Source organism: Lithobates pipiens, unplaced genomic scaffold (assembly GCF_037356315.1).
Source record: "Lithobates pipiens isolate NorthernLeopardFrog02 unplaced genomic scaffold, aLitPip1_a1.2 Scaffold_22, whole genome shotgun sequence".
Lineage (NCBI taxonomy): Eukaryota > Metazoa > Chordata > Amphibia > Anura > Ranidae > Lithobates > Lithobates pipiens.
Genome location: NW_027507784.1, coordinates 275,707,257 through 275,721,898, shown reverse-complemented (window position 1 = coordinate 275,721,898; position 14,642 = coordinate 275,707,257). Strand labels below are relative to the sequence as shown.

Below are 14,642 nucleotides of genomic sequence, written 5' to 3'. Positions count from 1 at the left end.
CCTTAGGCAGTGGTGGGGGTGCCCTGAACTAAAAATATTCTTGGAAGCTATCATCATGGAGATTGAGGAGGAACAGAATAGTCACGCAGCATAATAGGATAGTCACTTAGCATATGCAGTCTTCAAGGGATCCCACGTCCATAGAAAAATCAATCGGTTACATCAGCATCAGGTGCTTGGTAGCTGGTGATCCAAGACTAATTCATTTTTATGAATATGAGCCAAACAACAGTCTCTGGCAGTCGCACTCTGTGATCGGTTACAAAGCCTCCAGCAGCACTGAATGTGCATTCAGAAAGAACGCTGGATGCAGGACAGGCCAGTTGCTCAATTGCATATTGAGCAAGCTTTGGCCAGTGGTCCATCCTCAAGACCCAGTAACCCAGTGAATGTTCTGTTGGAAAGGTCTCCAAGTCTGATCTTGCCCCTAAATACTCCTGAACCATGTAATTCAGATGCTGGCGATGGTTGCTGGAACCAATTAGACCTTAGAATTGTCTGAAGGCATCGATCAGCCGTCCACCTTCTCCACCGCTCTTTCTGTGACTGAACGAAGTCTCAGCAACATGTTGTCCAGCACCAGGAGATTGTAACCTCCCAGGCTTTGGAAACGCATTGCACAAACCTTTCTGCAAGGCTTCCCGGAGATGTGTCATACTCTGCTCCCTCTCAGAAGGCTGGATAAGTTCTGTAACCTTACCCTTGTAATGTGGATCAAGAAGGGTTGCCAGCCAGTAATGATCCCTCTTCTTGATACCACAAATTCTAGGTTCCTTTTGCAGGCTTTGCAGGATCAGGGAGGCCATGCAGTGTAAGTTTGCAGAGGCATTCAATCCTGAGTCCCCCGGGTGACTAAGGATCACATGATCCTCAACCACCTCCTTCCAGCCACGTACATCTCCATGGGTTTCTGGGGACGGAAAACGACCCCTTGAAGACTGCTGATAATGCTGAGTGTTATGCTCCACCTGCATGCTAACACAATCCTCCTCTTCTTCTTCCTGTGTGATCGGTGAGCCCGCAGGAATACTATCTGGATAAAGGGGGCCTTGAGAGGTAAGGAAGTCCTCCTCTTCCTCCCGCTGTTCTGCCTCGAGTGCCCTGTCCAATATTCCACAAAGCGTGTTCTCCAACAGGAAGACAAGACAGTGAATGCATACTTGATCAATAGCCACTGGTGTGGGGAAAGAAAGCCAAGCTCCCCTGACCCTATCCTGGTTTCATACTCACACAAGTACTTATTGATGGCCCTCTGCTGCGTATGCAGCCACTGCAGCATTGCCAATGCTGAGTTTCACCTGGTGGGCATGTCACAAATGAGGCGGTTCTTGGGCAGGTTGCATTCTCTTTGAATGTCAGCCAGCCGAGCACTGGCATTATATGACCGACGGAAATGCCCACAGACTTTCCTGGCCTGCCTCAGGAGATCCTGTAAGCCTGCGTACCTGCTCAAGAACCGCTGCACCACCAAATTCAGGACAATTCAAGTGTCCCTTTTGGAGGGCAGAGAGGAGGTTGGTGCCATTGTCGCATACAACCATTCCTGGCTGAAGCTGGCGTGGTGTCAACCACCTCTGAGCCTGACTCTGCAGAGCTGCCAGAATCTCTGCCCCAGTGTGGCTCCTGTCCCTTTAGCAGACCAACTCAAGTACCGCATGGCATCTTTTTGCCTGAGTGCTTGCGTAGCCCCTTGAATGCCTACGGAGCACTGCTGGTTCAGAGAACAAATCTGTAGAGAAGGGGCCATAGAGGAAGAAGAAGAGAAGGGGCAGAGGAGAGAGCTGTGGCAGAATCACCATTACTAGCATTTTGGAGGCATGGTGGCGGAACAAGCTCCAACAATACTGAAACCTGTCCTGTATCCTTCCCAGCTGCTAGCAGAGTTACCCAGTGTGCCGTGAAAGAAAGGTAACGTCCCTGTCCACGCCTGCTGGACCGTGAGTCATCAGTAATATGCACCTTACTGCTGACCGCCCTGTCCAACGAGGCCAAGACATTGCATTCCACATGCTGGTAGAGAGTCGGAATGGCCTTCCATGAAAAGAAATGGTGTTTGGGAACCTGCCACTGAGGTATCGCAAATTCCACAAATTCACAAAAGGGGCAGAGTCTACCAGCTAAAAAGGCAGCAGTTGCAGTGCTAGCAATTTGGCCAAACTAGCATGTGGATGGCTGGGACCAAATTTCTTTTGACGGTTTAGTAACTGGGGTAGGGAAATTTGCCTGCTAAAATCGAATGTTGGTGTACCGCTAGCAGATTGGCCACAAGTACTTGGGACACCTATATCTATACCTTCATTCCTCTCCGTGCAGGTTTCTGAGAGGGCTGGAGGTATAGTGGGGTTATTGGGGTTGGAGATCCCAGCTGTTCTTTGATGTGGGTCTTTTAAGTGCTGTTGCGAATGGACTGCATGGGAGGTCGCCATATGTCTGGTCAAGCATGTGGTGCCCAAACGGCTGCTTTTTTGGCCAAGCTTGATACGCTTCAGACATATGTTGCAAACAGCAACGGTGCGATCTGCTGCACACGTGTCAAAAAAGGCCCACGCCAAAGAACTTTTCAAAATATGCAGGGAGTCAGCAGCGCCCTGCACCTGCTTAGTTCTGCGGTGTGATGCAATAGGGTGGCTGCCCTTAAGCTGCCCCCTTGAGGGCATCCTGTCTCGTTGGAGATGTGCCTCCTCCTCCTCTCTTCTATCAGGCACCCATGTAGAGTCAGTGACCTCATCATCCCCTGCCTCCTTGTCACTGGTGCAAACTTGGCAGTATGCTGCAGCTGGGGGAATATGACTGCCAGTTTCTTGACCTTCTTGGGCTCCCCCTCCCTCTAGGCTCACGCTACTCCCTTCCTGAACCTGTGTACCATCATCTGAGCCTTCAAATCACTGTGCATCCTCCTGCAGCATGTGCCCGACACTGTGGTTGAATAGTTCGGGGGACCCTTCTATGCATGATTGTGGGGCTAGGGAAGCAGTGACTGTTGACATGGAGCCGATGGAATAGGCCGCTTTGGCAGCTGCATTGGCAGGCAAACTACTCTGAGCCTGAGTGACAGAGAATGAGGATGGATTTTTTATCCTTTCCACCAACTCTTCTGCATGTTGTGGCTCAATAATACGGCCAGAGTGCCCCACGGCCACGTGCTGAGGATGCACCGTGTCCACTACTAGCACTGTCGACTGTAGACGTCCGCCTCTCCTTGGTGGCCTTCCAGACATGCTGTCAATTTTGTTTAGCAAAACCACACTACACTGTATTGTGTACTGAAAAGTAGTAGCAACTGCACTAGGGGTGCACTATACTGTGTACACCAACAGAAGTGTAATAACAACTATGGGTGTATTGCATGTATTATGTACTGTGTACACCAACAGAAGTGTAATAACAACTATGGGTGCACTGTATGTATTGTGTACTGTGTACACCACCAGAAAAGTAGTAGCAACTGCACTAGGGGTGCACCCTGCCTTTGGCCAATTATGGCTCTCTTAGCTGATGGCGCTGGGATTGGCCAAAGCATGCATGTCATGGTGCATGCTTTGGCCAATAATCATACAGCAATGCACTGCGCTCCCACAGTGCATTATGGGGCGTTACACGGCACTCGAATTTGGCGCAAATGCTCCATAATGTTAGTTTTTTCTGGAACGGGCGAACAGCCAATGTTAGAGTCAAACTCATGTTCGATCTCGAACATAAAGCTCATCCCTATTGATTATCAATAATTGGCTTCAGCCAAACACTAACCATGAATGAAAGAAATGTTTTGTGTTATCATTCATATTCTCTGAAAAATGGCCAAGAAATCATAAATTCTGCCAGGGAATGTAAACTTATGAATACTAATGTGTGTATATATATATATATATATATATATATATATATATACAGTATCTCACACTTTAGTAATTATTTTATTATTTCTTTATATGTGAGAACACTGGAGTCCTCTTCCACTCCTCCATGATGATATCACAGAGTTAGAAATCTTGCGCTTCTCCACCTTCCATTTGAGGATACCCCAAAGATGCTCAATAGGGTTTATATCTGGAGACATGCTTGGCCAGTCCATCACCTTTACCCTCAGCTTCTTTAGCAAGGCAGTGGTCGTCTTGGAGGTGTGTTTGGGGTCATTGTCATGTCGGAATACTGCCCTGCGGCCCAGTCTCTGAATGGAGGGGATCATACTCTGCTTCAGTATGTCACAGTACATGTTGGCTTTCATGTTTCCCTCAATGAACTGTAGCTCCCCAGTACCGTCAGTGCTCATGCAGCCCCAGACCATGACACTCCCACCACCATGCTTGACTGTAGGCAAGACACACTTGTCTTTGTACTCCTCCCCTGGTTGCTGCCACACACGCTGGGCACCATCTGAACCAAATAAGTTTATCTTGGTCTCATTAGACCACAGGACATGGTTCCAGTAATCCATGTCCTTAGTCTGTTCTTCTTCAGCAAGTTTGCAGGCTTTCTTGTGCATCATCTTTAGAAGAGGCTTCCTTCTGGGATGACAGACATGCAGACCAATTTGATGCAGTTTGCAGTGTATGGTCTGAGCACTGACAGGTTGACTCCCCACCCCTTCAACCTCTGCAGCAATGCTGGCAGCACTCATATGTCTATTTCCTAAAGACAACACCTAGATAGGAAGCTGAGCACGTGCACTCAACTTCTTTGGTCGATCATGGCGAGGCCTGTTTTGAGTGGAACCTGTCCTGTTAAACCGCTGTATGGTCTTGGCCACCGTGCTGCAGCTCAGTTTCAGGGTCTTGGCAACCTTCTTATAGCCTAGGCCATCATTATGTAGAGCAACAATTTTTTTTTTTAGATCCACAGAGAGTTCTTTGCAATGAGGTGCCATGTTGAACTTCCAGTGACCAGTATGAGAGAGTGAGAGCGATAACATCAAATTTAACACACTTGCTTCCCATTCACACCTTAGACCTTGTAACACTAATGAGTCACATGACACGGGGGAAGGAAAATGGCCAATTTGGCAACTTTTGTTGCCAGCAGTTTAGACATTAATGGCTGTGTGTTGAGTTAGGGGGACAGAAAATTTACACGGTTATGCAATCTGTACACTCACTACTTTACATTGTAGCAAAGTGTAATTTCTTCAGTGTTGTCACATGAAAAGATTTAATAAAATATTTACAAAAATGTGAGGGGTGTACTCACTTTTGTGATATACTGTATATATATATATATATATATATATATATATATATATATATATATATATATACACAGCTTGCACCTCTTGCATACTGTATATATATGACAGCTTCCAGATCTCCCAGCAACAAAGTTCCCCCAAGCAACAAAATCCCCCCCCATAACAATAGCCCCCCCCCCAAGCAACAATAGAGCCCCTACTAGCAATAACAGATCCCCCATCAGCCAGCAACAATGGAACTCTCTCTCAACAGTAGATCTGTCCTAGAAACATAACAGCACACCCCACCACCCCTCATTACATTCAGTGCTGGAGGTGCATTCCCGCTAAAAATAGTCCTGCATCCACTACTTAATAAACCTGTAATCTATATTGTATGAAATAAGTTCTTACTATGTTTTTCCACCACTTGTATCGTACCCTTTGAGCTTCTAAAGCATTCCCTCCACACACTTCTGTCTGTTTAGAATCAGCAGTGAACGTTAGTTGCCGTCATGTTCCCTGCAAATCCCATAGTTCATAGTCCCTAGTCCACCTAGAGAGGGTGGCTATGTTCCTACAAGTTTTGGGGCCATGGAAGAGGAACATAGCTACCCTCTAACAGGAAGTCAGATCACAGCAGCGAAAAACAAACAAATTTGGAGATTTTTAAGAGGCTGAGAGCAACAGAAGGTACTTTTTGGTGGTAAGAATACATACTTGAAAATAATATTTTCTTTTTCAACAAGAGTTTAGTGCCACTTTAAGGCTTTAGAGTCACTTTCATATAGTCGTACAAGCTTTTCTTGTTTGGTAGTTGTAAAGCCGTAGTAATTACCTGGGGATCTTATCAGTTTCTTCTGCTTCTATAAACTTCCTGTAATAGGGTGACAATGCTGCCCGCAGGATTCCTTTGCGGCATTATGCCGCGTACACACGATCAGACTTTCCACCAACAAAACCGTGGATTTTTTTCCGAAGGATGTTGGTTCAAACTTGTCTTGCATACACACGGTCACACAGATGTTGGCCCAAAATTACGAACGTGAGAACACGTTGAAGTACAACACGTACAACAAGCCGAGAAAAAGGAAGTTCAATAGCCAGTTCTCCTTCTGCTTGATTCCAAGCATGCTTGAACTTTTGTATGACAGACTTGTGTACACACGATCAGACTTTCCGGGCCACACGTCCTCTATTACCTACTAGTGTTTGCCTGACAGCCATGTGACAGAGTCCGGATATTATTTCTGAGCCTAAAGAGTCATTTTAATTTTTTTTTTTATGGAAACTCAGAACAGTAGAAATTCAATACTTTATTTATCTGTATTTATTTATTGTCTTTTAGGTGATGAAGGCGACAATTTTTATGTCATCGATCAAGGAGAAGCTGATGTGAGTAGTGCTGTAGATATATTGTCATTCTGTATTTGTATATACAGTATATATGTGTGCGTGTTTGAGTTGTGCTTGTTCTCCCGCCAAAGACAAGCGTTAGCATTACATCATGAAAGCTGTATGCTGCCCACAAGCCTTTTCATTACATTTTATGGTCAAACGTTAAAAAAAATATCCTAAGAAAATTCCTCTTTGTGTTGACAGGACCATGTATTTATTCTGTTAAGTGTACAAAGCATCAAATATCTTTACCATGATGTATGCACTACATTATATTACCCATTCCACTTGAGCTTTTTTTTTTAAATGCGTTGACTTATTTAAAGAAAATCTATCACTTCCTTTAACTAACTTTATATACTGTATATATGATTTTGGTAATTTAAAGTATAACTAAATGCAAAACATTTTTTAGATTTGGATAGAGTGGTGAGGAGATGGAGAGGTTTTTAATGCCTCCCGTGTCCCTGTTATTGGGAGTCTGACGGATTTTGTCCGAAACTGTTGCATACACACGGTCGGACAAAGTTGTTGGAAAATCCGTCGTGATGACGTTATTTCGTTATGATGGGACTACGTTCACGCTAGTAGCCAATAGCTTTGGTGTAGGAATTTGATCTGAGCATGAGTGGCACTTTGTCCGATCGGAATTCTCTACACATGATCGGAGTATGTCTGATCGGAGCATTTTGTCGGAAAATTGTAGCAACGAGTTGGAAAACTTGGTCCGTCAGATACTCCGACGGAAACAGTCCGCTGTAGACCACACACAGTCGGAATATCCGACAAAGCGGTCCGATTGGACACATTCCGTCGGAAACTCCGACCGTGTGTACAAGAGCTTAGTGTCCCAACTACCAGTGTGACCAGGAATGAAGGAGAGGGTAAATTCAACATTTTGAGTTTCTACCAAAACAGTAATAAAGGGGAAATCTTTTAACAGGGACACTTATTTCTACAATTAAACGATTTCAGTCACATTGGAAAGATATCCTCTCACTTCCTGTTGAGTCTACAGGACAGAAAGTTATGGGAAATCCTCCTAATGAAACACAAATGGCAAACAATTGAGCATTTAACCCTCCCTACTTTATCCAAAGAAAAAAAAAATTTGACTTAATACAGTACAAGCTTTTTAGATTGTTAGAGTAATCGAACTGTATTAGTGTTTGGCTCTTAGAGACTGTATTGTTTACTGATATATCTTCTTTAAAGAGTCTCTTGCCTGTTTATTTAAATAGAAATCTTCCCATTTTTGCATATGTGCAGTTAAAATATCTTAAGCATGTTATTTACCCATAAAAGCCTGTCTTGTGTAGGCATCTAGGACTCCATTCACACTTGAGCATGAACATTTTCAGGAGATTTTAAAGGTGTTTTGCGCATTAAAAAAATGACTTTCCGGAGTATTCAAATTTTCTAGCAAATAAAAAAAAATAATAATAATGTTTGTAGAGGAAATATTCTGCAATTAAGGGTCAAAAATCTTCTTTTTTTTGCACCTTGTATCAATTTTTTAACAATAGAAATGCAGAAAAGAGTCCCAGACCACAAACAGATAAAAGAGTCGAAGATCATTTTAATCGTTGATAATAAAAAGTCATAAAAAACATCCAGTTCATTTTGGGGGAAATATCACTCCCTCTTCATCGAGGCTCAACACAGGATAAAACTTAGGTGGGCTCAGAGAAAACAGTGACTTAATACTACTCTATATTAGAACCAGTATTCAAGTTGTTCATCTGTGAGGAGCAGTCAAGTTTTTCTTCCATGAGGAGCGTTCAATACTGGTTCACTTAAGGGCCAACTCTGAGTCAGCTGGGGTTGCTGACATAACATACAATATAGCGGCACCCAGAAGCCATCTCAGGGTTTACAGCCCCCTATTTGCACCTGAGGAATTTTTTGTGTACTTCCCAAGCGCTGAAGATGAAGCTTCTCATATGTAATGGTTCCCATTCACACCTGAGCATTGCCCCCTGAAACATGTTGGCTGTTTTTATATGACTGTTTTTACCAACAATTAAAATTATTTTGGACTCCATTCTGTATTTGTATGGTTTTAGCTACTGTTGGGTCCCATTGAAGGAAGCCTTGCTGTGTGGGAGCTTCTTTACCAGAGCTTTTTGAAGGTTTCCTTCAAATGACTACACTTGCAATTTAAAATTTCCCAGTACCTCTTTGAGTATGTTGGTCTGAAATTTTTTAAGTTAGTGACAGGATCTCTTTAACGTACACTTTGGTTGGTTTCTTTCGATAATATTCTAAATGTATGTATCTGTATGAATTTCAAGCAAGACAAATATCCCGTAACTAATTCCTGTTGTACAAATGCAGTCCTCTCCGAAGGAGACAAACTATTGACTAATGATTTAACGAGCACTACAAAGGTTCCTGAGAATCTAGGATGGTGTTAAGCCCCTGTGTTGTACTAATGATGCCGTCTTAACTCCCTGACAAAGGAGCTATCACTTTACCTCGTGTTAAATAACAGCAGCTCCAGGGAAAGAGCTTGTCAGTAAGGAGCCCACAAGGATGGAATGCACCTGAGGGGAACATCAGCCCTGAAGGGAAGACATTTACTAGTCATTTGTAGCTCATTTCTGCTGAGTGGCTACGGGAAGATCTATGGACCATTTCCTCTGCCAAAACCCTGCTTTACTCATGCTCTAAAGAAGGATATTACTAATCTGTACTCTATGTCACCTCCTCCAGTTATGTGGAACAGACAATGGGTCACACACAGCCTGATGAGTAACGCTGGACTTTCAGTAACATCATCTTTTTTTTTTTTTTTTTTTTTTTAAACATCATAAAAATACAGAATTGTGGCTTTGCAAAAAAGAAGGATACAGGAAATTTGAATACTGCCATGATGGAAATTCTTGGTGGTTAAAAAGTAAATTTATGAATAGTGTCAAAGACAGCTATTATAAAAAAAAAGGATTAAAGGGAACCTGTCATCAGAGAAAACAAATGTACAAACTGAGACAATTAGCTGCCTTTATCTACCTCTATTGGATTAGAACAGTGTTCCAGCTTTCCCCACATGCCCCAGATACCCATGGACGTTGGAGACATATACCAAAAAAACATGTACAGATGACAGCATTCCCATGTCAGATGCAATCTCCTATTCATTAAATGGGGTAAAATAGGCAGATGAGATAATTTATGCATTTCACGCTAACCAGCGCTTAAAGAGGAAGTAAACTCTCCCACTCTGATGCTTCTTTTCATTTAGTCCATTATAATAAGTAATTATCAGACTATAGCCACTGTAATCCAGCCCAAATCACATATTACTTACTGTTTAAAGAAACTTTAAAAAACTTGTTTTCAGAGGCTAGGCAGCACCATCTTTAAGAGGGATTCCACCAAAAAAAAAAATATTAAAAGCCAGCAGCTATAAATACTACAGCTGCTGACTTTTAATAAATGGACACTCACCTGTCCCGGGTTCCAGCGATGCCGGCAGCCGAGGCCGATCGATCGCTTGGCTCTCGGCTGCTGTAGTCACCATTCTAGGTGAGGGAATCAGGAAGTGAAGCGAATCGGCTTCACTTCCCGGTTCCCTACTGCGCATGCGCGAGCCGCGCCGCGCAATAGGAAATCTCCGCGCTGTCACTGGGACCCGTGTGTGTCCCAGCAGACAGCGCGGCAGGGCAGGAAATGGCGTAGACTCCCACGGGAGTCTATGCCCGGAAGTGGGTGAAAATACCTGTCTTTGACAGGTATCTCCACCCCCCTCCCCCCTGAAAGGTGTCAATTGTGACACCGGAGGAGGGGGGAGGGATCCGATCAGCGGAGGTTCCACTTTAGGGTGGAATCCCGCTTTAAGTATTGTTTTCTGAGTCCACAGTGGAGTGTATTTCCTCCCTTACATTGAGCATTTCCTGTACTGTTAACCAAGCCTCCTTCTCAATCAAACGTTTCTATGGCAACCCTGCTTCACTGTTTATAGCTTACTTGTTTATTTCATAGTATTTACTTGTGCTGATATCTAATGTTTGCCTTTGTCAGACTTATCAGCTTCAGCTGATAAGACTGCAGTAATGGCCAAGTTTAGACTGTATGTGAGGTCACATGGTCACATGGTGTGTAGGAGGAAGCTCTGAGGGATTAGCAGAGTTCATTGTTGTGCCGTAGGAAGTCCTGATAACAGATAGATAAAACATAGAGAGTGTGCCGTAAATCAGGGGAAATCTGGGCATGCTCAGTGACTTCATTCTACAGAACAACAAGGATTACAACAATACTAAGCAAGTAAGGAGATATCTACAAGCAGTGTTCATTAGGGTTTTTTATGCTGATTTACATGGGACAAAGTTGTGGGGGAGGGTTTACAACCACTTTAATTGGAGAGGCTTGCTGATTCAGCATTATTTAGTGTGAAACACATAAAAGATGTCATCTGCCCATTGTACCCCATTTTAATATAATAAAGAAAATTGCATCTGACATTCAAGTCCTGTCATCTGTGTTTTTTTGTGGTGGGCAAAAGTGGACCGACCTGAAGCAGTAGTACTTGTTTGCATGCCCAAGAATGTGGGTGCAGATATCCCACCCCACCCCACTTTGCTTCACATTGCAGTAAGAGAGATACAAGGCATACCTACATTTTCTCTTCAAGGTAAACCAGGATTTGCAATCTGTGTGCTCCTCAGGCAGGCTTAAGCCGAAGGACTTTTTTTTGTGTATTTTTTGTTAAAAATTTCAATTTCTTTATTTAATCAATTCACAAAGATTATCACACACGTTTTTGTACTTTAACATACGGCTACCTTCTGGCTGGCTTTAACTCCTCTGTTGGGTATTTTTTTTGAAGAGAACAGAAAATTAAGCCATATGGGTGAAGATAAAATACTCATTCAGAAGAGGTTATGGCTTTTATTGGTTAAAAGTTAGGAATAGGGATGCGCAATTCTTTTTACAGCGAGTACAAGTAATGATACTTTTTTTCGGTACTCACCGATACCAATTACCGATACCTGTTTTTTTTACACTTCGCCTGTCAGCAATGGTACAAATCATTGAAAACATATTTACGAACTTAAAAAATAGTTTTTTTTTTATTTTGTGCTTTTTTTCAATGCGAAATGTGTAAATATATGCTAAAGGTATAAAAATATTAACAAACAAAGCCAACAAAAACAAAAAAAAGGTTTAATTATTAATAGCTTAGTTTATAAAATAAAAGTGACCAAAAAAAATCAGCAGGAAAAAAAATTAAATGGAGAAGAAGAATAGGGAGTTAATTAGAGGAATGTTTCAGTAAAAAAAAAAAAAAAATGTTTTACTTGACTGGTTGCATTACATTGACTTCATCTGCAGAACGAAGTTCATCCCTTTGATATGTCGATGAATAAACAGAAAGATACAAAATGAAGCAATGTTTCTTTTTATCTTTCTGTTTTATCAGCTGAGCCATGTTGTTGATAAACATTGTCAGGCTGCTTTTTTTTTTGACAGCTCCAATTTCTGGATCTTTGTTTACACTTCAGCTGTCAAAGGGGAACACCACTGACAGCTGAATGAGCCATCGGTTATTAAAGATGTGGCAGCCCTGCTCCTTAAAGCAGACCTTCAGTAATTTTTTTAAACTTTCCATCTATTAAATCTTCTGCCCTTGTTTTAACTTTGGATAGTAAAACATTTTTTTCTCTGCCAGTAAATACCTTATACAGGCCACTTCCTGTTTCTTGTCTGGTAAAAAGCCTAGATTTATGACATTATGCACAGCTCTCTCTCTCACTTTTGTGAGAGTTTTTAGGAAGGGAGGAGGGATGCGTCATACGAGGGCCAATGAGAGCTGCAGAGCTGTAGGTGTGCCTCCTGTGTGTCTGTGTAAATCCAGGAAGTGAACAGGCAGTAGCTTCAGCTGCCAACAGTTAAAATGGCTGCAGTCAGACTGAGTGGAGGGAGATTTCTGCAGCATATTTGACAAGTACAGAATAACAATATATGTAAAATAATATGCAAAGTGATTGGAGGGAAGCGTCAGAATGGCAAAGATGTTTTTTTTTACAAATTATGTGAGCAGACTGCAGTTCCTCTTTAAGCGCTTCAATTCTGGGCACTTTTACACCCTTTCTGCCCAGGCAAATTTTCAGCTTTCAGTGCTTTCACACTTTGAATGACAATTGTGCAGTCATGCAACACTGTATGCAAATGACATATTTATATATTTTTTTTCACACAAATAGAGCTTTCTTTTGGTGGTACTTAATCACCTCTGGTTTTTCACCGCTGGGAAATTCTGAAAAAAAAAATATTTTCTTAGTTTCTGTCAGAAATTTTTGTAAATAAGTATTTTTTCTCCTTCACTGATGTGCATTGATGAGGCTGCACTGATGGGCACTAATGGGCACTGATGAGGCAGCACTAATGAGGTGGCACTGATGAGGAGGCACTAATATGCCACGCTGATGGGCACTGATATGCGGCACTGATGGGCACTGATAGATGGCACTGATGGGCACTGATAGGCAGCACTGATGAGCAGGTACTGATGGGCACTGAAAGGCAGCACTGACTTGCCTCACTAATGGGCACATATTGGCATCAGTAATGGGCACAAATTGGCATCACTTCTGGGCACCAGTTGGCATCACATCAATGCACAGATTGGCATCACTTCTGGGCACTGACTGGCATCACTGATGGGCACTGTTGGGGCTGCACTGATAATCAGGGCACTGACCATCAGTGCCCTGATTATCTGTAAAGATTCCCCTTTGTGGAGATGTCTCTGATCACTGTTGGGGCTGCACTGATAATTAGGGCACTGATGATCAGTGCCCTGATTATCTGTAAAGTTCCCCTATGTGGAGATGCCTCTGATCGGCTCTCCTCTCCTCACACTCTGTCAGTATGAGGCGAGGAGAGCCAATTACCGGTACTTCCATGTTTACATGTGATCACAGCTGATTACATGGGTAAAGAGCAGCGTCATTGGCTCTTTACCGAGATTGGCTGTGCCCACAATCGCTGTGGCTGCACGCCCCTGGGCGCATGAACGTGGGGACACTGGGGCAATGTCATATGACGTCATCCCAAAATGAGAGAGGATCCTGTCCGCCATCATTTGTCTAAACAGCAGGCAGGAGGTAGTTAGCAACCAGTAATTGCTGGATTTTTTTTTGCGTACATTTTAGCTGTCAGTGGGGGAATCCCATTGACAGATGAAAGAACAGAGCCTGAAGTATCGGTTTTAGGTATCAGAGCTTTTGCACAAGTACCGATACTCGTGCAAATGCAACCCTAGTTATGAATAATAATCTTTGATTCCTTATTTATATGATATTTTGGCATTGGATTGAATGTTGTAATGAGAACATTATCATGTAATGATATAACAAGGACAGCCTACTTACTTTATAAGTCCAAACATATGTGGACATGCCACCAAATAATGAGTTTAGGTGTTTCTAGTGAAGAGTACTGTTAATGCTACATTATACGAAGTCCATTTTAGACAATTGTGCATGCCCAATCTTTTTTTTTTTTTTTTTTTTTTTTATATTTATCTCACACACGCTTTTATTAAATAAAATTTAGTGTAAAATATAAGATATAATTGGTTATATACAAAAAATATATATAATTTCAAATATGGGTGATACAGATAATACATTTTACCACAAGCTCTCGTTACAACATGTCATATTTCAACTTTGTCTTGTTAAACTCACACTTAAAAAATCGCTTTCCATGGCTCTATAGACAATAATAAACTAATTGTTGACTTTAACACTTGTGATTCCTTCTCAAAACAATTTTTCAAGTTTAAACCTTTTCTACAGTATATGGACAATTTTGTTAATCATATACAAACTCGGTAATTTAACCAAGACAAATTTTTGAATAAAAATAAGCCACTCCAGACCTCGTGATACCTTTATTACTTTAAGAGCATATACCCACACTACTTCATCTTTAAATTCCTTGAACTAGATAATGTAGAACTTAACCCCATGTTTCTGACTAGACATATAATGGCTTATTCTTAAACATCCTCATTAATAGAACTTCTAGACATCACATTCATATACATTTCCCCTCATGAATAATATGAAGACTA

At 42.1% G+C, this 14,642-nt stretch overlaps 1 protein-coding gene across 3 annotated transcripts in view; it reads left to right on the top strand.

The window, feature by feature from the left end:
* PRKAR1B (protein kinase cAMP-dependent type I regulatory subunit beta) overlaps window positions 1–14,642 on the top strand; it is a 372,623-nt gene that overhangs the window by 213,352 nt on the left and 144,629 nt on the right. For all 3 annotated transcript variants that reach the window (XM_077449057.1, XM_077449058.1, XM_077449059.1), the window contains one exon: window positions 6,510–6,556. In XM_077449057.1, the coding sequence (XP_077305183.1) occupies window positions 6,510–6,556 (47 nt within the window). The remainder of the gene's footprint in view (window positions 1–6,509; window positions 6,557–14,642) is intronic.